At 35.1% G+C, this 26,976-nt stretch overlaps 1 protein-coding gene across 2 annotated transcripts in view; it reads right to left on the bottom strand.

The window, feature by feature from the left end:
* The window catches only part of camk1da (calcium/calmodulin-dependent protein kinase 1Da), a 104,493-nt gene that overhangs the window by 2,325 nt on the left and 75,192 nt on the right, over window positions 1–26,976 (bottom strand). Inside the window, exons 4-11 of one of the 2 annotated variants that reach the window (XM_049475052.1) lie at window positions 24,099–24,237; window positions 22,954–23,080; window positions 15,916–15,991; window positions 7,382–7,494; window positions 4,370–4,448; window positions 1,436–1,523; window positions 1,026–1,305; window positions 6–642 (exon numbers count right to left, since the gene is read on the bottom strand). In XM_049475052.1, coding sequence (XP_049331009.1) covers window positions 623–642; window positions 1,026–1,305; window positions 1,436–1,523; window positions 4,370–4,448; window positions 7,382–7,494; window positions 15,916–15,991; window positions 22,954–23,080; window positions 24,099–24,237 — 922 coding nt within the window. In that variant the 3' untranslated portion in view covers window positions 6–622. Of the gene's footprint in view, window positions 1–5; window positions 643–1,025; window positions 1,306–1,435; window positions 1,524–4,369; window positions 4,449–7,381; window positions 7,495–15,915; window positions 15,992–22,953; window positions 23,081–24,098; window positions 24,238–26,976 lie in introns of those variants that run through there. The other variant, XM_022671814.2, reaches the window with a different exon arrangement.

Consider the following 26,976-nt stretch of genomic DNA (forward strand, 5'->3'; position numbering starts at 1 on the left):
CAAAACAGAACAAGGTGTAGTGAGATAATTTTTTTCTAATTATATTTGTCCTCACTTATGAAAGACCCATCCTATGAATGTCTTTGTTCCTAGAGCATGATTAAGGGCGTTTTCAAACCAGCATGGATGGATGGATAGCTAGCTAGCAAGCTAGATAAATGAAAGGATGGATGGATGGATAGCTAGATGGCTGGATGAATGGCTGCATGGATGGCTGGCTGTATGGATGGATGGATGGATGGATGGATGGCTGGATGGCTAGATGGATGGCTGGATGGATGGATGGATGGCTAGATGGATGGCTAGATGGCTGCATGGATGGCTAGATGGCTGGATGGATGACTGGATGGATGGCTGGATAGATGGATGGATGGATGGCTAGATGGATGACTAGATGGCTGGATGGATGGCTAGATGGATGGCTGGATGGATGGATGGATGGATGGATGGCTGGATGGATGGCTGGATGGATGGACAGCTGGATGGCTAGATGGATGTCTAGATGGCTGGATGGATGGATGGCTAGATGGATGGATGGATGGCTGGATAGATAGATAGATAGATAGATAGATAGATAGATAGATAGATAGATAGATAGATAGATAGATAGACGCATGGATAGCTAGATAGCTAGATAGATAGCTAGATAGATAGATAGATAGATAGATAGATAAATATAATGTAAAGATTTAAGCAAATCTGCTATAATGTCAAAATATAAAGAATAAAATCATAAATTTCGTGAACTTCATTTTAAAATCAATATTTTCCAGAACACAAATCAAACAGTTCATGTCCTCCAAACCAAAACCCATTTGGGTTTAATTCCTGTTACTGATCTGGAATTATTATTAAGTCAAGTAAGTAAGTAAGTGAGGCATGTAAAGAATATTTTATTTTTATGAATTATGTTTTCATTACACTTGTAAATGTGACTCAATTTTACAGAAGCTTATACATAATTTGAGCCGTTTTGAGAATGATTTATTTTTACTTCAGTAAAGTGCAATAAAGCTCTCACTCACAGTCTTTGCGCGGTATAGGAGGAGACTCTGTAGACATATTGTTGATGTGATACTGGTTCTGGCTCTGAGCAGGTTTCTGTGATTGGCTGACGGCGGATGCTGCGGTTGGGGCGGGGCTTTGGGGTTGGGGTTGGTTTGGTGATGGAGTTGCCGTCAGCTTCGCCGCCTGCCCTCGGCTCTGAGCGCCGCCCGCATGACCTGCATCCATACTGTTCCCCATACTGCTGCCCAGCTGCAGCCTCCGCATGTGCCTCACCACCGCCGTGGCGTTGAAGGCTTGCTGTTTCACACGAGGAAACAAGAAACAAGGAAAAAAGGACACTGGTAAGTACTGGCATGGGAGGCACAATAGACAAAAAAAAAAAACGGTTTAATAAAACATTAAATTTACAAATTACATCAAAACTCACCCTCCATTTGCTCTTCGCAAAGTTTTTACGCATTTGCCGACTGACAGACTCGTGGATGTTCTTGCAGAGGGCGGTGTCTCCAGCAATCCTGAAAAACACGTCCATCAAATGAGAACAAGAACAATGTGTGAGGAGCACATACGGTTCTGCAGTGTGAAACACTTTTATAGATGATTCGGACTTTCAAACCAATTATAGGAAGTTGAGTAAGTCTTTATTAAGGTTAGGCTTGAACACAAATGCTTAGATTAACCCTTATTTATAAACAGAAATAAAAGGAATCTGAGAAGAATCTTTTACACTCATTCGACTGTGTGGCGAAAGCATGTACGGAAACACCTGAAAAAACAAAGCAATTAGCCAAACTCTGACTTTTAGGTGTGAAAACGGCCTTAGAAAACATATTTTCTAGGACTTTTTATAAGATAACATACAAAACAATCAAGTCTTGCTAAAAACAAAAAAGGGTTGACCACATGCTAAGTTGTGTACTATTAATGTACACATTAATTATATACATCACTGCTCTTGCACAAAAAAAGACAGCCAATATGTTGACTTTAAACTAGAAAGAAAAAGCTTACTTTTTATTACACATTTTTAAATATTTTATTCTAGGTCATTTTGGATCTTTTTTTTGTTGTTCTATTTGTCATAAAATATTAACATCACTCAAGACTTCCCTCACTTCCCAGCATGCACTCTCCCTGGAACACTCTAACACTACTGATCACATGACGCTATGGCGTTCCTGCTCTCCGGGTATATATACCACCCACTTCCTTTCTGTTGTCACCGAGTATTGAATCTAGTTATCTAGCTAGTCTAAAGTGTGTTCTCTTATTTTGTTTCTCATTAATTGTTTATTTCATGTGTGACCCTGGATTGTCTGTCTACTTTTCTGGTGTATTGTTTGTTTAAGTTTCCTTTTGGTTACTGACCCTGCCTGCCTTTCACTACTCTTCACCATTTTTCAAAGCCCCTTTAATAAATTGTGTTACAATATGATTGATGCTGCTCGATTCACATTTTCTCCAAAATTTTACTTTATTCTTTACTCAAATCTTTTACATGTTTTTGTCTTTTGGCAATTGCCTGTTCTCATATTCAACCTTAACAGGTAAAATCTTCTAGGTTCTTACATTTTTCCAGGACTGTGAGAACCTGCACAATACCCTCTCCTCTCCTTCAGGCTCCTTTAAGTCCCTCACTTTAAGTGAGTCTCTAGAGAACATGCTAATCGACAATTACGGTTCAGAATAGCTAATGGAAAATCAGACACAGCGTGTTCAGATGGGTTAGCCGTGGGGAAAAAAGAAAATCAGTGTAGAAACAAACAGCCAGCCCTCAATTAGCTTCTTCCATCTTATATAACTGCTTAACAATTACAACAGAAACACAACACTGCTGTAATGTGACAGGAGCTACGCTAACAAGCTGAATGAAGTGCTGACTGACTTGTTAGCACAGGGCTAATGCTTTTTATATGTAGTTTATACGAGAAGAGAATGAACTGATGAGTTTGGCAAGAATGTTAAGGATTTGAAGACAGAGAGAGTTTTAACAAATTTCTCACTCCAAAAAAAAATCTTTAGATTTCTTCTGACTAAAATAATATCAAGATATTTGGGTACCACTTTAAAATAAGACTACCCTTTATAAGGGTTTATAAATGATTTAAATGCTTTAAAAACCATTGATAGACAGTTACAACATATCAATTGAAAAGGCAACAGTGATTTGTTGTTTAATTCAACTTAGTCATTTAATTTATAGCAAATAGTTAAACATACTTACAAATATATTAATATGACATGTTTATGGAAAACACAAAGTAAGGTCAGTATTTAGGAAGATCTGAGGTTTGACAGTGTAAATGCAAATTTCTAGCCCGTTGTTGACATTTTTATTTATGCATGGTTATATATTTATTAACTGCTTATTGCTGTTTTTTACGTATTTGCAACCTAACTAAAAACCATTAATAAACTCATTAATAAACCATTCATAAACCCTTCATAAAGGTAGTCTTATTTTAAAGTGGTACCGATATTTGTAACAAAAAAAGAAAAATGCTGAAAAATATTGTGTTAATTATAGGAATATACTTGTGCAACAAAATGTATAAGAACATGTTTAAGATTCATTTAGTAAAAACAAAACAGCTTCTAACATTCAGTAGAAACAAAATTTTAACAAACATTTGACCTATTTTATATACAAAAGTAACTTATCAAGACTCTTATTTTGTATAAACAATAATAACAAAATAAAGTAAATCTAATAAAGAAAACTACTACATTATTAAAGTGCCTATTAAAGTGACTCCAAATATTTAAAAATGAGATGCCTCATTGAGATTGACCGAGAGGTTGGACAATGAAACTGAAACACCAGTCATCATTTTAATGTGGGAGGTTTCATGGCTAAATTGGAGCAGCCTGGTGGTCAATCTTCATTAATTGCACATTGCACCAGTAAGAGCAGAGTGTGAAGGTTCAATTAGCAGGGTAAGAGCACAGTTCTGCTCTAAATATTGCAATGCACACAACATTATGGGTGAAATACCAGAGTTCAAAAGAGGACAAATTGTTGGTGCACGTCTTGCTGCCGCATCTGTGACCAAGACAGCAAGTCTTTGTGATGTATCAAGATCCAGGGTAATGTCAGCATACCACCAAGCAGGACCAACCACATCCAACAGGATTAACTGTGGACGCTGTAAGAGGAAGCTGTCTGAAAGGGATGTTCGGGTGCTAACGTCAGAATTCGTCAGAATTCAATGTGCACCTCAACTCTCCTGTTTCCACCAGAACTGTCCGTCACCACAATCAGTTACTGTGCTCTAAAACCAGGTGTTTCAGTTTCATTGTCCAACCCCTGTATGTGCTATTGGATTTAGAGTTGAAAGAATGATTTGATGATCAGACTCACCATGGATGACGAAGGGCCTGCTCACAGGTGTAGCGTTTAGAGGAGTCCTTCTCCATCAAACAGCCGATGAAGTGCTTAGCTGGAGAGAACAAACAAAAACAAGCCACAACTCGTGATTGTGAGAGCGTGACACTTTATTTCACAGCTCAGACACTACAGAGAGACTCCTGAGAGCCCTTCGTAAGCTCCTTAGTTAAATAAACCAAGCGGAAGGGCTCGTTTATCAATACAGTAGCACTGATTAATATTTCTGCAATGAGAGAAAGTGAGTGCAGGCGTGCATTCATACAGAATACAAAGTACAAATACTTAGTTTCCTTACTTAAGTGGTACTTCTGGTGATCTATACTTTACTGGAGTAATTATTTTATTTGTAAGACAACTTTTTACTTCTTACATTTAATTAAAAATAAAAAAAGTAGTGCACTATAGGATTCTGTGGTTTGGATTCTGTAGTTTTTTTCCTTTATTTTCCCCCATTAAATTACTTTTACTTTTATACTTTAAGTAGTTTTGAAACCAGTACTTTTTCACACTTTTACTTAACCCTTGTGTGGTGTTCGGGTCTGTGGGACCCGTTTTCATCAAATGATACTAAAACATATTTTTTCTAACTCAAACTCATTGGCATTGGCTCATTTTTTGTGAAAAACATATATCAAAACACATTTCTGATAAACACACACTGTACACCCCCCACCCCCTAACCATTTATATTACATACAGTCTGTTTGGCCAAGGGCTAATAAACATTGCTTCATTTGTAAATTTGAAACTAAACAAATTTTCTACTCATATCTTGAGTTTAATTCATTTTCTTTTACATTTTATTAAGAAACTAATAAAAAAGAGTAGCACTTTTTGAAAGAAATGTAACATAAGAAAGGTAAAGGGCAAATATTAACCATGTAAGCTGTTTATATTGCTTGCAATTTAGGTGAAGCAAGCATGTGTAAAGCATTTTAATGTAAAATTGCTTAATTTTGCTGAATTAAATACAAGTAACAAAGTAAACGAGTAACAAAAATATGAACACCACACAAGGGTTAAAGAGTAAAAAGCTTGAGATGATACTTTAACTTCTACACTGTAAACCCACAATTAGTTTGAACTCAAACAATTTAAGTCTGTTTTACGTAAAACCTGATATTTTTATTTTAGATTAGGTGAAGATTTTAGTTAACTTATAATAACTGAGTTTAGTCTGTTGGGACAAACTATCTGCATTTTGAATGTGTCGTCTAGTTTCTGACTCTCACCGTCAGTGTGTAGTCATTCCCTCCAGGGCTTCCTTTGGTAAACTTGTTGATCATATATTATGATTAACTTTCTGGTCTCTAAATTCAACTTTTCCAGGCTTATTTATGAAATAAATATTGAAGTAAATATTTAAATACAATGAAATCCAAAAGAAAAGTAAGAAGAAATCAACATATTTATTTATTTGTAACACAATTCCACAATTTATTTGGATTTTTTGGGCAAATTATTTGGTATAACAAAAATAAAAAAGGTTAATCAACTTCCCTTTCAGTTGTAATAACTTTATGTTTTAATTTATGCTAACTCAAGTTTTCTTACTGTTCTTCCTTAAATCAATTAAAAAATTTAAGTAAACTTATCCGGTACAGTATAACAAGAAGTTAAATTAACTTCCCCTTTATTTGTAATAACTTGAGGTTTTAAGTTATGCTAACTTAAGTTTTTATTACTCATTACTTAACTTTTTAAGACTTTGTCTAGTATTAGTTTTGACTGTAGCATTTTTTAAAAATCTGTTTTTGATCATGGCCTTTTCACCACAGTTTAAAAAATCAACTTTGTTTTAAATGTTGAAAGATAATATAAATGAAAAATAAAAACTCACTTACTAAAACACACTGAGAACCACAATTTAAAACAGGTGTGAGAGCAGAGAAACTCCAGAGCCTGGAGCTAAAATTCGTTAAATGCCGGGATGAGTGGTCAGACACTTTCCTGTAAAAACCCTGCTTACATTTTTCCACACTTACTGGCAGACCACATGGTTACTCACGTATAACTCAGAGTGCTTGTTTGTGAACGTGTGTATGTGTGTGTGTGTGTGTGTGTGTGTGTGCGTACAAGTCTGCCTGAGCTGCAGATTTACCAGCTATTTATAGATTAAATCGATACCATTATAACCCAGTCTCCAGATCTCTATAGTTTCCAGTGGAGTGACTGGATACAGACTGGTATAAAACATCAGAGGACAACTCTAATTTTGACACAGTTAAGGCCCTTTCCCACAAGTCAAATTTACATGGTCAGATTATATTAAACGTGTCTTTCAAACTGAGCAAAGTATTAAATCTGAGTAAATCAGAGCCTGTTAAGATGTTGATACACTAAAATCAGTCTAGCCAATCAGAGCTGAACTTGTTTAGGGAGAAAAGTTTGTCTAGGAGACCTGTTTACGCTCTAGTGTGAAGAAGTGTGAACTACAGTAGCGTGAAAAAGTGTTTGCCCCGTACAGATTTCTATTATTTACCTATTAACCTAAGTTAATTAATTAATAAATATAAAAAGATGTTTTTAAATGATGATTTCATTTATTAAGGGAAAAAAAACTATCCGAATCAATCTAGCCCAGGGGTGTCCAAACTTTTTTTGTTGGGGGCCAGAAGGAGAAATATATTTGAAGTCACGGGCCAAAGACTCTGTAATAAAACAAACAATGAAATATACCACTTTAAATAAAACATTTTCCTGATTACTTTCATTTACACACCATTTAACTTGACTTACTATCTTTATCTAACTAAAATAAGATTTTTTTTTTTAATGATGTCTCTTAATATTAAACTCCTTAATTATGGCAACTTTTAGACTCTTTGCCCCGATTTTTTGCGCTAGAAATGCGCACTCTCTCCGCTTTTAGACTGTCTGGCTAAACAGCGGGCCAACTTTCATTCTATTTCTAAAATAACTCCAAAAGGAAACGGGATGAAATGGCCCGTGGGTCGTAGTTTGGACACCACATGCACAAATTACCTGAATCAGAGATATCATCCCAGTAAGGTGCATCAAATTCATAGTCAGCTTTTAGGATCTGCTCAAACAGCTTGGAGTCGTTTTCATCATAGAACGGGGGATAGCCACACAACCTGAAACAGAGAACGAGTGAAGAGATCAGTTTTCTTACTGCTAAACGTGGTGGAGGCTGGAACAAATAGACAAATGATATAATTAAGTAATACTTCTCTCATTTATGATCTCTTATGGCCGGCAATTTGCTTTGCTTTCATGCATTTAAATGAGTTTATATTGGTGACATTTATCAAGAGGGAGCGCTGAACAAAGTCCCCGGCCAGTGCGTTTCAGCGTGTTGCACCAGCTCACTTCACAAACAAACCAACAGCACACACAGATTCTCACATTCTCATATTTCTTCACATACTTATACTTATTACCTATATATGAATGCCTCGAAAGCATCTCGTTTTGTCTGTGAGAAGGCTCTCAGCAATGCACAGCATCACAGCAATGCAGAACAAGGTTACAGAATATTCACATACTTCAGTCAAGAGCTCTAGACATCTGCCACAGTGGGAGGATACTGTACAAACGATAAGAGCGGTGAAGAAAAATGCTGCATATCTTTAAAGCTCAAACAAAATACAATAACTGCATTATATCTGAATGATACCAGAGCAATCTTTTCAAAAATTGCATAGAAATCAACAGAAACTGTATTGTCCTTGGCATATTTTAATAATGATAGGTCAAAACATGGAACACCAAACACTGTTGAGTCTATACTCAAGAAAATATAATCCTGTATAACCAAAACAGAGCTGCAAAACATTCAATGTAACAATCTTGACATATTATATGTACATCCTTAAAATATTCTTAACCCTTGTGTGGTGTTCACATTTTTGTTACTCATTTACTTTGTTACTTGTATTTAATTCAGCAAAATTAAGCAATTTTACATTAAAATGCTTTACACATGCTCGCTTCACCTAAATTGTGAGCAATATAAACAGCTTACATGGTTAATATTTGCCCTTTACCTTTCTTATGTTACATTTCTTTCAAAAAGTGCTACTTTTTTTTATTAGTTTTTTAATAAAATGTAAAAGAAAATGAATTTAACTCAAGATATGAGTAGAAAATTAGTTTAGTTTCAAATTCACAAATGAAGCAATGTTTATTAGCCCTTGGCCAAACATACTGTATGTAATATAAATGGTTGGGGGGTGGGGGGTGTACAGCGTGTGTTTATCAGAAATGTGTTTTGATTTATGTTTTTCACAAAAAATGAGCCAATGCCAATGAGTTTGAGTTAGAAAATTTTTTTTTTTAATTTTTTTAGTATCATTTGATGAAAAATGAAAATGGGTCCCACAGACCCGAACACCACACAAGGGTTAAATTCTGGCTGCAGTTGAAAGCCATAGTCCAATCTGCTGTGTGACAAATAACAGATGAATATCATGTTGTTGATACTAGACAGCAGCACATCAACACCAAAATAAATCAATCAGTGTGCCAGTTGCCATTCCTTTTAAAAGGCAAGTGAGCTCTGACTTTGGCACGTTTGTATCTTAACAGTGCGGTGCTTTTGTGCACCACAGCAGAGACAGATACTGACCTGAGCGTTCACACTGTGAAGATACACCAGCGACTCATTTAAGAGAACAGCAATGTTATTTTATTCTTTATTCTGTTTATTGTTCATGTAAAAGTTGGGTTTGTGCTCTGCAGTGCATCTTCTGCACCTATAGGAATGAACTCAATCAATGATGATTGACTGTTGTCATGGTTTTAAACAGTCAGTGGTGCTCCTGTGTTTCCCACCACCAAAATAGAAACATGCCAAAAATGTACCTGATCACTTCCAGACCACCACGCACTTCACATCAGAGTAGGTTTAATCCTAAACTCTGTGGCTAACTTAACAGTGTAGGAGAAAAAGGTTTGGTGGAAAGTACTGAAAAAATTTTAATTAAATAAAAGTAACTTTATTTGCTAAAATTCTACTCAAGTAAAAGTAAAAGTACCCATCTAAAAATCTACTTGAGTAAAAGTAAAAAAGTACTCAATTTAAAATGTACTTTGAGTAAAAGTTGCATAGTTACTTTTAATTATTTAATGTAAAAAAGTAAAACAAATCATAAATTAAAACGTTTTTAATTAACTATTATTACTATGATCCCTTTTTTCTTTACTGTTAAAAAGTTATGGTCATATAGGTGACTATAAACCATTTTTTATAAACAGTTTTTTTTTTATCATTCAAGTAGATTGTTTAATTTTCCCTATAAAAACTTGAGGAATTATCATTAAAAACATGAAATCATTCAAAAAAAACGTAAAGAAGCACATATTGATGGGTAGCATAACTCGACAGAACACCGGAACACCAGAATTTACTGGTCTTTGTAAAGGAAATCCACTGCTAACCAGTGAATTTAGAATATACATATAACTTACCACCACATGCTTTCTCAGGTTTTGAGAGCTGACATCTGTGCGCCGGTGCATTCGCGCCAATTTTTATTAATTTTTTAATTCAAATTTAATTGTTTTTTTTTCCAGCGTTTTATTTTTTTCTCAGTAACAGGGAGTTTTCCAATGTAGCGAAGTTAATTACTTGTGTCAAAATGTACTTGAGTAAAAGTAAAATTACCTATTTTAAAAACTACTTTAAAAATGACAAATTACTCATAAAATCTACTCAATTACAGTAATGTGAGTAAATGTAATTAGTTACTTTCCACCTTTGGTCACGCCTTGCACAGGGTGTACGATAGGGCCCCATAGAAATAATCTAAAATAAACAGTGTCTAAGTCTAAGTAGCGGCGGAGGCCTCGGCCTGCTGGGAGAGAAGACAGCTGATTAAACTGATTAAGCGCGAGTAAAGTGCCTGAACACATTTCAGAATTACATTTTGTGGAATGTGTTTCTTGCTGCCCTTCCTAATCATCAAAGTCATTAAAATGCCTTTCCCCATGGGTACGCATGCTAACGCTGGTGTAGGGGAGGAGAGAGCTGCTAATTTTCTGCATGATTTGGGTCCGATTAGCTTTGTGTTTTCCGTTCTTAACGTCAGGTTAGCCACACAGACGCTAAGAGAATTAGCGCTGGTTGTGCCCGGGTGCCAATGCAATCTTTACACCTGAGAGGAGGCCAATCAGCCGTGTGATCGGGGGTCGGGGCGAGCCAGACTGGCTGGGGCTCGATTCTGAGACGGTGGTAAATGGGAGAAACACTGGCACCATGCAGTTTAACTGAGCTACATATAATTAGAGTGCTGAACCAGACCCATAAACACACAGACACAAACACAGAGCAGAGCTTGAATCTATATATACTTTATATACATTACCTTTCTATGTAATACATTCTAGAATGTATTACATGCCATCCATGTGTTGAGACTAGTGCTTTGTGATATGACATTAAATATCGTTTCTACAGTAATTTCATCAATTATTCATGCAAATATATAAAGTTGGCTATGATGAAATGTATTGGCGCTGTCACTTTGCATAAACTCGGTTTATATAAGTGATAATAAAGTAAACTTCACAAAAAATCTTCATAATGTGGTTTTGCGACGTGACGCCGCTTTGCATTATTTGACGTAAACTTTAAAAATGTTACTTATTTTCATAACTCTTTCATAATTTAAATGTTATGTATAATTAAAAAAAAAAATTAGCTACTGCATCTACCTCATCTATTTTCATTTGATTACATATATATTGCTGCACTAAAAGGTAGTAATTCTCATTTGTGAAAGTTTGGTTTAATGTCACTTTGAAATAAAGTTGGAAAAAAGTAAGCAATGATATTATTTTGTCATATTTTTCAAAGAATAACTGAAAACATACTCAAATGTGGTATATCATGATATCGTTATGGTGATATAAAAAAATCCATATTTTGATATATGATTTTTTCCCATATCGCCCAGCACTAGTTGAGACAGTGTAATATGTGTGTTTTAACAAAAAATATTTAAATTTCAGGAATTATAATAGATTATGTATCATACATTATTTGAGTAATATTGTATAAATTAAGTAATTGTAATTATGTAATATTGTATGCAGAATTTAAGTAAAGTTTACTAAAAGAAATGATTGATTCAGCAAAAATAAATAAAGTAAAGTTTACTAAAAAAAGGATTGATTCAACAAAAATAAATAAAGTAAAGTTTACTAAAAAAAGGATTGATTCAGCAAAAATAAATGAAGTAAAGTTTACTAAAAGAAAGGATTGTGTGGTGTTCATATTTTTGTTACTCGTTTACTTTGTTACTTGTATTTAATTCAGCAAAATTAAGTAATTTTACATTAAAATGCTTTACACATGCTTGCTTCACCTAAATTGTGAGCAATATAAACAGCTTACATGGTTAATATTTGCCCTTTACCTTTCTTATGTTACATTTCTTTCAAAAAGTGCTACTCTTTTTTTATTAGTTTTTTAATAAAATGTAAAAGGAAATGAATTTAACTCAAGATATGAGTAGAAAATTTGTTTAGTTTCAAATTTACAAATGAAGCAATGTTTATTAGCCCTTGGCCAAACAGACTGTATGTAATATAAATGGTTGGGGGGTGGGGGGTGTACAGCGTGTGTTTATCAGAAATGTAAAGTAAAGTTTACTAAAAGAAAGGATTGATTCAGCAAAAATAAATGAAGTAAAGTTTACTAAAAGAAAGGATTGATTCAGTAAAAAAAATGAAGTAAAGTTTACTAAAAGAAAGGATTGACTGAAGTTCAGTTCACTTATTTACTCTATGTAACATTTAAGTCTTGAAACCGAGTTGATGTTAAATCTAAAAATTAAATTAAAAGTTAAAATAAAAAAAAAGTTACTTAAATTGATCTGAAATAAAAATTACTTAAAAAAAGCAAATGCAGAAAGTTGCGAAACTTTTTTTAAAGTAAATTTTACTCATCATTTCACATTCAGTGCATGTGAGCACCTGATTTAAACACACAAACACTAACATACATCAGGTAAATTACACCCATAAAATATATTACTCTCTATAACTAATGTCAGATGAAAATTACCTGAACTTTACACTTCTTGAAAAAAACATAGATTGGAGGAAGAAAGTAACCATAACATTAATAACATTAATTATCATCACCCTAAAGCTCCCCAAAGTCTTATACAACTCAGACAGCAGCAGCAAATGGGTTCTAGGGTTAATATGTTTATCTCTAACTTGTGAAAGCTTTAAAAATAATCAGTCTAAACTAAAGGAGAGGGAAAAGAAAGCAGTGCAGTGAGAAGACTGAGCTCATAAAGATGTCTGAGTCAGAACAGGCCTGTCTCTAACACTCTTAACCCAGTGACAGCTGATTCACCAGTGAGCTGAGAACATGCTGCAGAAGCTGCACAAACACTGGATAAAAGAGGCTCATGTAGAATGATTTATCCCAGAAAGTTTCTGGGGATAACAATGAGCAGGAACTCACACACACATACCCACACACACACACACACAGCTACCCTCCTTAAGGGGGCTGACGAGTTACTTAGTCATTCTTTCTTTTTTTTATATATATATATATATATATACAGCTTTGGAAATAAATAAGAGAGCACTTAAAAATGATGAGTTTCTTTAATTTTACCAAATTAAAAACCTCTGGAATATAATCAAGAGGAAGACAGATGATCACAAGCCATCAAACCAAGATGAACTGCTTGAATTTTTGCACCAGAAGTGCATTAAAGCATACAGTTATCCAAAAGCAGTGCGTAAGACTGGTGGAGGAGAACATGATGCCAAGATGTATGAAAACATTATGTGATTAAAAAGCAGGGTTTTTCCACCAAATATTGATTTCTGAACTCTTAAAACTTGAACTATTAGTATGAACTTGTTTTATTTGCATTATTTGAGGTCTGAAAGCTCTGTGTATTTTTTGTAACTTCAGCCATTTCTCATTTTCTGCAAATAAATGCTCTAAATGACAATATTTTTATTTAAAATTTGGGAGAAATGTTGTCTGTAGTTTATAGAATAAAACATCAATGTTAATTTTACTCAAACATATAACTTTTATTTTTTTATAGAGCTGTATATCTATACTATTGATGAACTGACATTTCGTTTCCTTTATTATTTTCATGACTATTTACATTGTAGATTCTCACTGAAGGCATCAAAATTATGAATGAACACATGTGGAGTTTTATGTACTTAACAAAAAATGAGCTGAACCTCCACAGTCACCGGACCTGAACCCAATCCAGATGGTTTGGGGTGAGCTGGAGCACAGAGTGAAGAAGGCAAAGGAGCAACAAGTGCTAATAAACACCTCTGGGAACTCCTTCCATCAAGACTGTTGGAAAACTTTTCATTTCAGGTGGCCACCTCTTGAAGCTCATTGAGAGAATGATACCAAGAGTGTGCAAAGCAGTAATCAGAGCAAAGGGGGGCTATTTTAAAGAAACTAGAATATATATATATATATATATATATTTTTTTTTTTTTATTTATTTCACCTTTTTTGTTAAGTACATAAAACTCCACATGTGTTCATTCATAGTTTTGATGCTTCAGTGAGAATCTACAATATATGTAAATAGTCATGAAAATAAAGAAAACGCAGTAAAAAAGAGAAAGTGTGTCCAAACTGTTGGCCTTTACTGTAAAAGAAGACAGAACAGGATTTAAAGCAAATTAAAAAAGATTAAAAGATTGCTTATTTTTTTGCTGCTTGATTGCTTTGGTCACATTTTACATGAAATATCCGACAGATGAATATTAAATCTGCACAATGCTTTCTTAAAGACAGCAAGAACTGAGACTAAAGCAGTAGCAGGAAAAAAGTAGCAGGAGAACTGACATGAAATAATTCCTTATCCTGCTGTCATCTTCAGACAGCTGTGAAATACGCACACTAACTCTCTGACAGAGGACAGTAAATCCCTCTTTAATGAGTCAGACACACTGAAACAGAATAAAAACACAAATAACCAAATACGGAATTTTGGCCACACGGAGAACAACATCTGTAGCTGATCTGGAGAGATATGTGAGGGTTTCTAAGAATAGAAATATTCAGGAGGACCCAGTGCTCACTCCTGGAAATCCACCAAACCTTAAATGCTTAGTCTTAAACTTATACCAACCTGGATCGCCAAATGGTTGAAGACAGACCTCCAGTAATTCAGTTTAAAATGTGAAAATCGTATATTATATGGATGTATTAAACACAGAGTGATTTATTTTATGGTCTCTGCAAACCATCACTGATCATCACTAAATTTTATTTTCATCATTTCATTTGTAAATCAAGGGATCAGAGTCTGGAGGAAGAGTGGAGAGACACACAGTCCAAACTGATGAGGTCTAGTGTGAAGTTTCCACCAATCAGTGATGGTTTGATGGAGAGACATGTCATCTGCTGGTGTTGATCCACTGTGTTTTATTATCAAGACTAAAGTCAGTGCAGTTTTGTTTTTCCACAAAATCTTCATGCTTCCCTCTGCTGCTGACAACTTTTATGGAGATGTGGATTTCATTTTCCAGCAGGACTTCGTTTTTCAGGCACACTGCCAAAAGTACCAATAGGTCTTATTTTATGAGACACTGATTTTTGGGTTTTCATTGGCTGTAAGTCAATCATAATCAACAATAAAAGTGTAATACAGCTATATAATATATGAGTTTCACATTTTCACTGGAATTACAAAAATAAAATAACTTTTCAGTTATTCAGTTTATTGTAATATATAGGTGAAATTTCAATATCAGGACTGAAACTTGGTTTTCCTGTTTCATGTAATGGACACAAATTATGAATATGAGGTAATGCTGGGGGCATTGTATCACAACATTTAACCCCTTAACAGATCTTGACTTGTATACGGGCCACAAGTGTAGATGATGCATCAAAACTCTTTTTCTTTGCAGTAAAATAAGTTATTTTCATTCTGAGACTCCTAAAGGACACCGACAGGAGAAGCTGCCCGATCACTCTCTACTCCACGTTAAAAATTTCGGATTAGTAACAGGAATCAAACCCAAATTTTGCATCGTTGAAAACAGACATAAAAACTAGACAACTAGACTGTAACAAAATGAAATAAAGTGTTTAATTTGTATTTAGGAAAATATTGATTTTAAAATGAAGTTTAAAAAAATAGGCCTATATTAGTCCCATATTTTGACAGTTGCAGATTTACTTTAATTTTTTAATATTTTCTATTACATTTACAATTAGGATTCCCATTTTTATGTAGTGCATCAATAGAAATCCCCGATATTAAGAAGAAAAAAATGGCCTGTAAATCGACAGCTGGTTAAATTACATGCACTTTCTTAACACAATATTTATTGCAATCTTATAATAAAAATAAGAATAAAAATACTTCAATACCAGCAGTATCTTAAAATCTGCCATTTAGACACTCTCCCATTCTGAGTAAAATGATATATAATAAAAATCTGCTGCACTCCATTAAATTAAACAGGACTAATGGCACTTTATATAATGAAATGTAAAGGAAGCAGAGGAGTCAGATGCAGTCAGTACTCACAGTATGTAGGCAATTACTCCAATCGACCAGCAGTCAACAGCTTTACTGTATGGTTTCTGAGCCAGAACCTCGGGAGCTAAAGAGAAGAGGGAGGAGTAAAATTAATGTATATATATATATATATATATATATATATATATATATATATATATATATATATATATATATATATATATATATATATATATATATATATATATATATTCATATATTTCACCAACCAGAAGTGCATTTAGAATAATTACAGTGATCATCATGTGTATTATATGTAATCTAAAATGGTTTTAAGAATCTTCTACCCATAACATAAATACTTAAACTCAAAAGTCTGGACACATCTTTCTTGAAGGGTCTGAAAGGGTTAAATACCAAGACTGTGCAGATCTGTCCTTAAAGGTAAATATGCTACTTATAAGAATCTAAATTATAAGACATATTCTGGTTTGTTCTGATGATTGTTAAGCCAAATATTGTTTAAATATTGCTGCTTTATGTTTTTCAGAAGTGTGCAAATGTTTGCATGCCCTGCTCGCTCAATTTGTGCCACAATGATGGCTGAGGTTTAAAGATGCTGAGAAATCTGGACCGAGGTTAATTCCCACATCCATACATTGTGCTCAGGAGGCAGATATGCATAAACACTTATGAAAACGCCCAGGCTCTGTCAGCCACCCACACCCGTGCGAATGTCAATCACGCAGCTTCTCCGCAGGCGGTGGAGAGCTGACTGGACTCTCAAGGCATTCTGAAGTCATCTCTGACAGTTCTCTCTATTTTCTGCTCCCCTCTCCTCCTTTCTCTTCCTCCCATCAGGAAACAAGCTTTCACTCACTCCACAAAGCTCTTTATTCTATGCTTCAAAAAGACCCATCTAATCCCAGGCTGGGCCATTGTGTTTGAAGGAGGGAGAGTGATTGTGTGCTTGAGCACACTGCTGCTTATGAAAGCCGTTCTGAAACAGGCTCTCCAAATGAAAGGCATGCTGTCATCAGAACCCAGAGGAGAAAAGAAACTTCCTAAGGTGAGCTAAGCAGCGAACACACTCGTCTTTTTAAAAAATCAGGACATGGGGTCACATCTATGACCCATATTTATATAAATATACTATGAGGTAACTAGGAGGGAGAAGCCTGGTTCAGGTACAGACGTTCTCTCCATGCTGTTTTTCCACATTATTGCTTTTCCTATCAAATAACGGGGACTAAAAATCAAAATATACAATTTTATGACTAACGAATATCTGCATTTTAACAATTTCTCTGATCACAAAATAAGATTCCATGGCTGAGCAGCTGCACACAAGCCTAAGGTCACTAGTATAATTGTGAGTGTTGGCTTAAGTCAGGGGTGCCCAAACTACGGCCCGCGGGCCATTTGCGGCCCGTTTCCTTTTTTGGAGCGAGGTATTTTAGAAATAGAATGAAAGTTGGCCCGCTGTTAAGCTGTTTTTTATAATGTGAGATTCAAAGTTTGAACACTAGGTGACAGAAACGGGCCAAAGAGTCTAAAAGCGGAGAGGGTGAAGTTGAAGCACAGGAAAATGGCCAAAGAGTCTAAAAGCGGAGAGGGTGAAGTTGAAGCACAGGAAAATGGCCAAAGAGTCTAAAAGCGGAGAGTGTGCGCAGTTTTAGCACAGAAAAAACGGGCCAAAGAGTCTAAAAGCGGAGAGGGTGAAGTTGAAGCACAGGAAAATGGCCAAAGAGTCTAAAAGCAGAGAGGGTGCGCAGTTTTAGCACAGAAAAAACGGGCCAAAGAGTCTAAAAAAGGGAGAGGGTGCGCAGTTTTAGTGCAGAAAACGGGCCAAAGAGTCTAAAAGCGGAGAGAGTGCGCAGTTGTAGCACAGAAAAACGGGCCAAAGAGTCTAAAAGCGGAGAGAGTGCGCAGTTCTAGCGCAGAAAAACAGCCAAAGAGTCTAAAAGTTGCCGTAATTAAGGAGTTTAATATTAAGAGACATCATGAAATGAAACATCAATTTGAAAAATCTTAGTTTACACAACACTGTCAAAGACAGATAAAGATAGTAAGTCAAGTAAAATGGTGTGTAAATGAAAGTAATCAGGAAAATGTATTATTTAAAGTGGTATATTTCATTATTTGTTTTATTGTAGAGTCTGTGGCCCGTGACTTCAAATATATTTTTTCTTTCTGGCCCCCAAACAAAAAAAGTTTGGACACCCCTGGCTTAAGTGGTGCAAGTGTACAGGCACTGGACTCTGAGGGGCGCTGGAGGAACGTGTTCTCTTGATGGATGAATCATTCCTCACTGACTGGCAGGACCAATCTGGCTTTGGTGAATGCCAGGTGAACGCTGCCTACTGGACTGTATGGTTCCAACAGTATCATTTGGTAGCGGAGGGATGGCAGTCTGGAGCTGTTTTACTGAGTTTTTACTGAGGATACTGTTAAAGCTACGCTATACAAAATGAGTCAGTTTACACCATTATATGCTTCCAGCTTTGTGGCAACAGCTATGAAAATGTTCCAGTATGCCAGTCAGTGGCCCATGGGCACACAAAGCATGGTCCAAAATGGCATGATCTGAAGAACACCTTTGGGATAAACTGAATTTTCAACTGCAGGCCAGGCTTTCTCAACCAACATCATCAGTTCCAGAGCTTACAAAAGCTACAATGCAATGTTTGGATTGAATGGGCTCAGATTCTTCCACAGAAACACTCCAAAATCTAGCTATATGTGCTATTCTTATCATTAAAAAATACAGGTGCATCTCAGAAAATTGGGATATCGTTGAAAAGCTACTTTATTTCAGTAATTCAGATCAAAATGTGAAACTTATATATTATATAGATGGAAAACCAGTGTCTCAGAAAATTAGAATATTATGTAAGACCAACTGGTACTTTTGGTAGTGTGGGCAGTGTGCCAAATCCTGCAGGAAAATGAAATCCACATCTTAATATAAGTTGTCAGCAGAAGGAAGCATGAAGTGCTGTAAGACTTTGGACTTGATGATAAGACACAGTGGATCAACACCAGCAGATGACATGTCTCTCCATTAAACCATCACTGATCATCAGTAAATTTTCCACCAATCAGTGATGGTTTGGAGAGAAATGTCATCTGCTGGTGTTGATCCACTGTGTTTTATTATCAAGTCTAAAGTCAGTGCAGTTTTGTTTTCCCGCAAAATCTTACAGCACTTCATATCTTACAGCTTCCCTCTGCTACTGACAACTTTTATGAAGATGCGGATTTCATTTTCCAGCAGGACTTGGCACACTGCCCGCACTGCTCCAAAAGTACCTTCAAGTTTGGTTAATTTCTGTCTAAAAACTGTATGTGTGAGCTTAATTACTACATGCATGGTTGTGTGATTCAGTTTTCCTGTATTATTATGATTATTATGATTAAAACAGAAGATTTCTTAAAGTCTGTGTTAGCACTGTACGTTGCGCATGGCACCAGATACACTACACATCTATTTTCTCTCTAATGATCATAAACTGCTTATATTTTCAGACTGAGCGAGGAATGCTGAACGAGGGTCTATTCCCAGACGGCCTATTTATAGACTGCAGCAATTTAACATCACGTTTACTAAGAGGTGTGCCAGTGGACGAGACAGAGAGAGAGAGAGACAGAGAGAGAGAGACAGAGAGAGACAGAGAGGGAGAGACAGAGAGAGAGAGGAAAAGGGAAGGAGGGGTGTCTTTATATCTTTTCAAGGACAGAGTTCAGATAGTAACAGATGTTGACAGCAGTCAAATCAAATTCATAATACAGAGCAGGGAGTGAGAGAGCATGAGCCTGTTACCATTTAAAGACAAAGAGAAGACAGGCCAGACAATTTAGAAGACACACATGCACGCGCACACACACACACACACACACACACACACACGTATACACACACACACACACACACACAGAGCATGTCTGCCTACCTAGTGCTTTAATTTTTATGCATTCTTATGCAGCATTGCATTCCAACAAATGAACACCAAACACTGCCCCCTATGCATCACTTTCTCTCTGTCCCCCTCAAACACACACAGACACACACACACACACAGACAAACACACACACAATTATCTAACTAACGAGACAGTAACTAACAGGACAAGCTTGCTAATAGCACTCAATAAAACATCAAGCTTTGCACCATTTAGTGACTCTGATACACACACACACACACACACACACACATACACACAGAGTCCTTGACTGTCTGCTGGTTTATGGATTTAACTGCAGCCACTAAAAAGACTGTCCTTAAGGAAACCCGAGAACAATGTCATCAACTATTATGCCATAAATCACAATGGCATACCGACACACACACACACACACACACACACAAAGATGAATCTACTTAAAGGTAATTAAGTATGCTATTAAGCTATTAAGTATGAATATGAAACTCTAAATAAATACTGTTACATAAGAATACTATTTTTACCCATAAATCCCAGCCCTAAATTGGCTCAAGTGTCATCAACAAATGACATCACTGATCATCAGTAAATTTTACGTTTAATTTGTAAATCAAGGGATCAGAGTCTGGAGGAAGAGTGGAGAGACACACAGTCCAAACTGCTCGAGGTCTAGTGTGAAGTTTCCACCAATCAGTGATGGTTTAATGGAGAGACATGTCATCTGCTGGTGTTGGTCCACTGTGTTGTATCATATATTAAGTCTAAAGTCAGTGCAGTTTTGTTTTCCCACAAAATCTTACAGCACTTCATGCTGAACCTCTGCTGACTACTTTTATGGAGATGCGGATTTCATTTTCCAGCAGGATTTGACACACTGCCCACACTGATACCAAAAGTACCAATTGGTCTTATATAATATTTAAATTTTCTGGGACATTTTTGGGTTTTCATTGGCTGTAATCCACAATCATAATCAACAATAAAAGAAATAAACGCTTATAATAGATCACTCTCTGTGTTTAATACATCTATATAATATTTGAGTTTCACATTTTCAACTGAATTACTGAAATAAAGTAACTTTTCAATAATATTCTAATATTTTTTAGATGCACTAGTATATGTTTAAATCTGTTTTGACATAACTGACCACTGCTGGCCAAAGAAAAACATCACTGTGATTAAAGAATTTCAGTAATAATTTTGTATAGAGAATCCTCTCTAAAACACTGCCATGAAAATTCTAATTAAAATACATGATACAACCCTTTTCCATTGCCTATTAACTGCAACTATTATGGTTAAATTAAGCATGAAAGCGCGATTAACTGCAGCAAATCAGGCAAGAAACTCTGTTTGCATTTACATAAATTGCCATTTTGTGCCCCAGTGTTTTTTTTCTGCGTAATTCCATGATAAGAAAGCAAAGGTTGTGTTTTTATATAAAAATTCACAAGCACTGAAAGAAAAAGCTATGATCAGTCATGTGTGTGTGTGTGTGTGTATGAGAGAGAGAATAGCATGGCTTTGGCATGTCATGCCATGTCTGACCATGCTGGGCCAGAGTCACCCGGTGTCTTTAATCTGAAGGGTAAAGCAGACGACCGCAGGGTGGCTCTGTCAGTGTGTGATAAGGAAGAGCTACAGGGTCGGATACAGGATGCACACAGATGAGCTGTTTTACTCAGCTGCTACACACACTCACACAGAGAGCTGTGCACATCTGCATGTGTGTCAGCACCACAGCACTAAACAGTGAGCAGAATGGATCATCAGGTGTGGGAAATTTTGTTGAGTATCTATCCAGGTAGATGTGTTTAAAAGTGTATAATTTATATAAACAGTAAAAAAAAAAAACCTGATGGGATTAATAGTGCTGTCTTTTTCTTTTATTATATTTTCAGGGATCATTACAGATCTATAATCTATAAGTCCTGTTACAATAATTATATTATTGACTTATCATCCAATATAAAGAGATAATCATAACCTCATTCATTTTCCTATCATTAATATTGTACCTTATACATATATATTTGATTTATCAAGAAGAGCCTGTTAACATGAATGAGTCAAGGATTAAATTTAAGTTTTAGTCTAACAGTAGGGTTTGATTTTAAGGCTGATTAATGGTTAGGATTAAAATTAGTAATAGTGTATTTTTCGCGCTATAAGGTGCACCAGATTTTAAGGAGCACTATCAATAAATGTCTATATTCTGGTCTACTTCCATACATAAGGTGCACTGGATTATAAGGCGCATTTTATGCGACACTAGTAACTAGTATAAATAGTAGAAACAGGGGTGTCGCCATGTTTTCCTTCTAAATTCAGCACCCAGTTTCGAGACTCAATGAGTGCTGGATGTTAATCTACACCGAATTCTCTCCTGAAAACTGTTTATTTAGGTAAGGTCTGTTTCTGTTTGTTTACAGTAAGCTCAAATTTCCAGATTTCCACTAAAGCTGGAGCATTTTCATTAGCGGCTAACCACTAGCGGTTAGTGGCAAGGCCACCCGACAGCGCTACACTGAGGAACCCTAAGTGTTCCAGTAAGCCAGGGTGATATTAGCTAGCAGTTTATCCCACATAGCTTGTTTTAACGTGGTAAACGCCCAGACTACAGCAGGATATACTCGCCTCTGCATGGCCAAATAGCTAGCGCTTACTGTGGGTAGCGGTTAATGCTAATGCGGCTCCAGCAGTGCTAGCCAGGGTTAGCAGCAGGCTACAGGCTGATAATACTGACCTCTGGATGGCCAAAGAGGTCATGCGGTCATGCGGTTTACAGCTAATGCTAATACTGCTGGAGAACTAAACTGAAACTCCTGTGTAACTCTGTACTTCAGCGTTAAGAGTGGCTTTACTGCTCCTTAATACCTGACTGGTAGAATTAATATATAAGGTGCACTAGATTATAAAGTGCAAATGAAGATTTTTGGGAAAATTAAAGGATTTTAAGTGCACAATATAGTGCGAAAAATTTGGTAGTGTTCGGTAATGTTAGTTAAGCGTCTTTGAAGTTTCTACAATAAACCATCCAAATAAAATGATAGCTTACATTATACTGTACCGTGTTCTATTATATTGTATTGTACTATACTACACTATATTATATGACATTACATAATATGACCTTACCCACATATCCAGGCGTGCCACAGGCAGTGGACATGACATCACCCGTGCCCTCCATCTTCGAAAGACCAAAGTCACTGATCATGATCTTTGAGCCGTCTTGAGGGTTAAAATAAAGAAGATTCTCTGGCTGAAGAGGAAGAAACCACACACAAACAAAAGCACACCAACATCAGAATCAAGCAAATTAGTCTGCATAAAAAGAAATATGACTTTTTGTGCTTGTGACTCTAAGGGCCCTATTTTAGCGATCTGTATGCAAGTCTGATTTAGGTCGTGTCAGTGTGTCTTTGCTATCATAACGACGGGAAAAGTAATCCTTGTGCGGCTTTCAACAAACAAAAGGCATGTACTAATTCTCTGGAATAATCATGGGTGTGCTTTGGGCATATTGTGCAATAAAATCAATCAGCAAGTCACTTGCCATTCCATTTAAAGGTCAGGTGTACTTTTTGACTTTGGCGAATTTCTATTTAAATGGCGCAGCGCTTCTGCGCTTCTCAGCAGAAGAAACTGGACTAATTTACGAGAACAGCAATGCTATTTTATTTTGAAGTCTGTTTATTGTTGAGAACGTCTGACTGTATGTGTTTTCCGTTGCCAAGATAGCAATATGCCAGACATTTACCTGAACACACCTCACTTCCAGAAGATCAATCATGCACATCAGCGTAGAAATAATAGAACATTAGCATTATCCAGACGGGATTCGTTTCTCAGGGGGTTCTGGGATAATTTTTTCTTTTATGGGGGTCCTTGTGTGTGTTTTTTCCAGACGTCCTCTGGGAAAATTACAGGCTGAATTATCTACTGTTTTTCTCTGAACTCCGTGGTCCTCCGGTAATTTTATTCCCGTCCGGATCCACATCTCTGAGTTTCGTCTACTCGCGCTAAATAAAACAAAATAGCTATTTATCCACTGCCGCACACCGTGATTACTGTACACTTTGGGTGTGTGTTTCCATGGAGATCCACGTAAACACAACAGCTAGTGGAAATGGAGGAGCTACTGAACGCGATGTCATGTGACCGAGAAAGTAAAAAAAAAAAAAACTCACTGGTCCTCCTGTTTTTTTTCAGTTGCAGTCTGAATGCAAGAGTTTAATCACTGAGTAGAAGTGTGACACATTGTGTGTTTTCTGTCCTACCTTCAGGTCTCTATGTACGATTCCCATGCTGTGTAGGTAGTTCACTGCATCCAGGACTTGTCTGATGAGCGTGCTGGCATCTTTCTCTGTGTAGAAACCTTTCTCCACAATCCGGTCAAACAGCTCCCCACCCGAGACCCTGGAGAAAGAAACAGAGAGAGACTGAGGGGGAATTCAGACACACCATACATCTCACCCATTTCCGACCTTTTTTTTTAACCACTGGCACAACACAGACACCACACACCACACAGAACCTAATTACGCTTAGGCATAGTCCACACTCTGTTCCACTGATACACTGATATACCCTGGTAAAAAATATATAATTCATTCTACTTAAAACATATTGAGAAATGTCTAAGTATGCTGTAAATATAGTAACAGATTTATGTACTTACTTAAAATATATTAAAAGTACATTAATATTATGCTTTCATCAAACGTTCAGAAGCAAACTTTGATCATACTTTTAAAAAAGTACGATATAGTGTATTTAAAAAAAAAAGACTACTTTATATTTCCAAATATACTTTTGCACATTTTTAGCAAAGTGTTTTAAAAACATCTGTTACAGTAGTTCACTTAAAGTACAATGTATCCTGTAACGTTTTAGAAAGTAAATTAAATTACTACATTGGTAAAATGTTTAAAATATATATTTAGGTATTAGAATAATATAACAATGTATAGCTCTGTAATTATAATTAGAAAAATATAAATATAAGTAAATTATAGGATATAGTGTTACATAACAAATTTTAATGTCAATATAAACCCGGTGTATAATAGTGGTACAGTTGTAATAATCATTAAATATATTATAATTTTACTGTAAACATACTTATAATATGGTGTTACATACATGAAGCAGTTTAAATGTTTAAATGTTAAGTATATTTAAAATAGTTCCATTTTAGTAGCACAATTTAAGTAAGACTTTTGTAATATTTTTTATACTGTAATTAAAGTATAATAAGTACAAAAAAAGATGTTCCATTTTAGAACTCTTTAAATATACTTTTTCACTAGGGTAGTTTGATGTGTCTGTAAGCTGATATTGTACTTGTACTTATTATACTTTATTTGTATAAAAATAGTAAAAAAAATCTTACTTAAATTGTGATAAATGTACTTAACTGTACTAAAATAGAACTATTTTAAATATACTTAAGTAACATTTAAACATATATAAACTACTTCATGTATTTAACCCCATATTTTAAGTATGCCTACAGTGAAATTATAATATATTTAATAAATATTACAACTGTATCACTATTATTATACACCAGGTATGTTAGGAATATACTAAGAATAGATGTTAAATATATGTGATCTATTTACAATAGAGTACAAATATGCTTCTTGTTGTCTTTTGTAAGTAGTACACTTCTAGTATACTTTACTGGGTAAAAAAATATATTTACATATACTGTACTTTTTCAGCGTGTTACAAATTTACTTAAATGTTACTTAACACTCTATCCTATAACTTACTTATATTTATATTTTCCTAATTGTAATTACAGAGCATTGAAATACACTTTAATTGTTATATTAATGTAAGACCTAAATATATTTTTAAAACATTTTAACATTTTCTAAAAAGTTACATGATACGTTTTACTTTAAGTGAAGTACTGTAACAGTTGTTTTTAATACACTTTGCTAAAAATGTATAAAAGTATATTTGGAAATTTGGAGTATTTTAGAAGTATATTGGATTACATTAAACTAAAGGTGTACTTCATAGTAATCTATTTTTTTAAATACACTATTTTGTACTTTTTAAAAAAGTATGATCAAAGTTTACTTTCAAACATTTGATGAAAGCACAATATTAATGTACTTTTAATATATTTTAAGTAGGTACTTAAATCTGTTACTATATTTACAGCATATGTAGACATTTTTCAATATGTTTTAAGTACAATTAAGTATATATATTTTTTCACCAGCGTGTGGCATTTAAAAGTATTTAATAGTCCTTTATAATAATCCACCAGCAGGGGGTGTACAGAGTTTAAGAAAGCTTAAATAAAGCACAATTCAGCCCTATAAGCTCACAGCCCACTTCATAATAACAACATAATTGATCTAAAGAAGAATCATTAAACTGCAACACTTAAAACACGTCCACTTAAATATTAAAACCCCATAATGTGTAATTTAATGTAATACTAGATCTCTGAATAATTCCAGCGCAGGTTTTCTTTTTCTTTATCAAATCAACGAACATTAGATATTAAGTGTTATAAAACATACCTGAAAAAATTAAACATTAGCTCAATTCAAGAGCCCTACAAGTTTTATCTCTCAGTAATTTAAGTATTTTTTGTTAAAAATATCAGTACCACTTTAAAATAAGACTACCTTTATAACAGGTTTATAAATGGTTTAAAATTAGTTTATTAATGGTTACTAATTAGATTGTAAATGTCTTAAAAATCATTAATAATCAGTTATAACACATACGTAGAAAGGGCAACAATGACCTGTTGTTTGCCAAATAGTGAACGTACAGCCATCTATATTGTTGCCCTTTCTACGTATGTGTTATAACATACAATATGATAACAATATGATTATCATTATCATAAATGTAGTCTTATTTTAAAGTGGTACCAAAATATCTCATTGTATTTATTACTCTGTTGGTAGAAGTATAGATACTAGGGTTTAATAAAATACTTCTGTAGAAGTTGAATAAGTATTAACTCAAGCTTTTTACTCTTTAAGTAAAAGTGTTTTAAAAAACACTGCTTTCAAAACTACTTAAAGTATAAAAGTAAGAGTAATATAAGGGGGAAAAAAAATAAAGCCATTAAGAACAAAAGCTTAGGCCACGCCCACAGAGTCCTATAGTGCACTACCA

This window comes from Astyanax mexicanus, chromosome 2 (genome assembly GCF_023375975.1).
Source record: "Astyanax mexicanus isolate ESR-SI-001 chromosome 2, AstMex3_surface, whole genome shotgun sequence".
Taxonomy (NCBI): Eukaryota; Metazoa; Chordata; class Actinopteri; order Characiformes; family Acestrorhamphidae; genus Astyanax; species Astyanax mexicanus.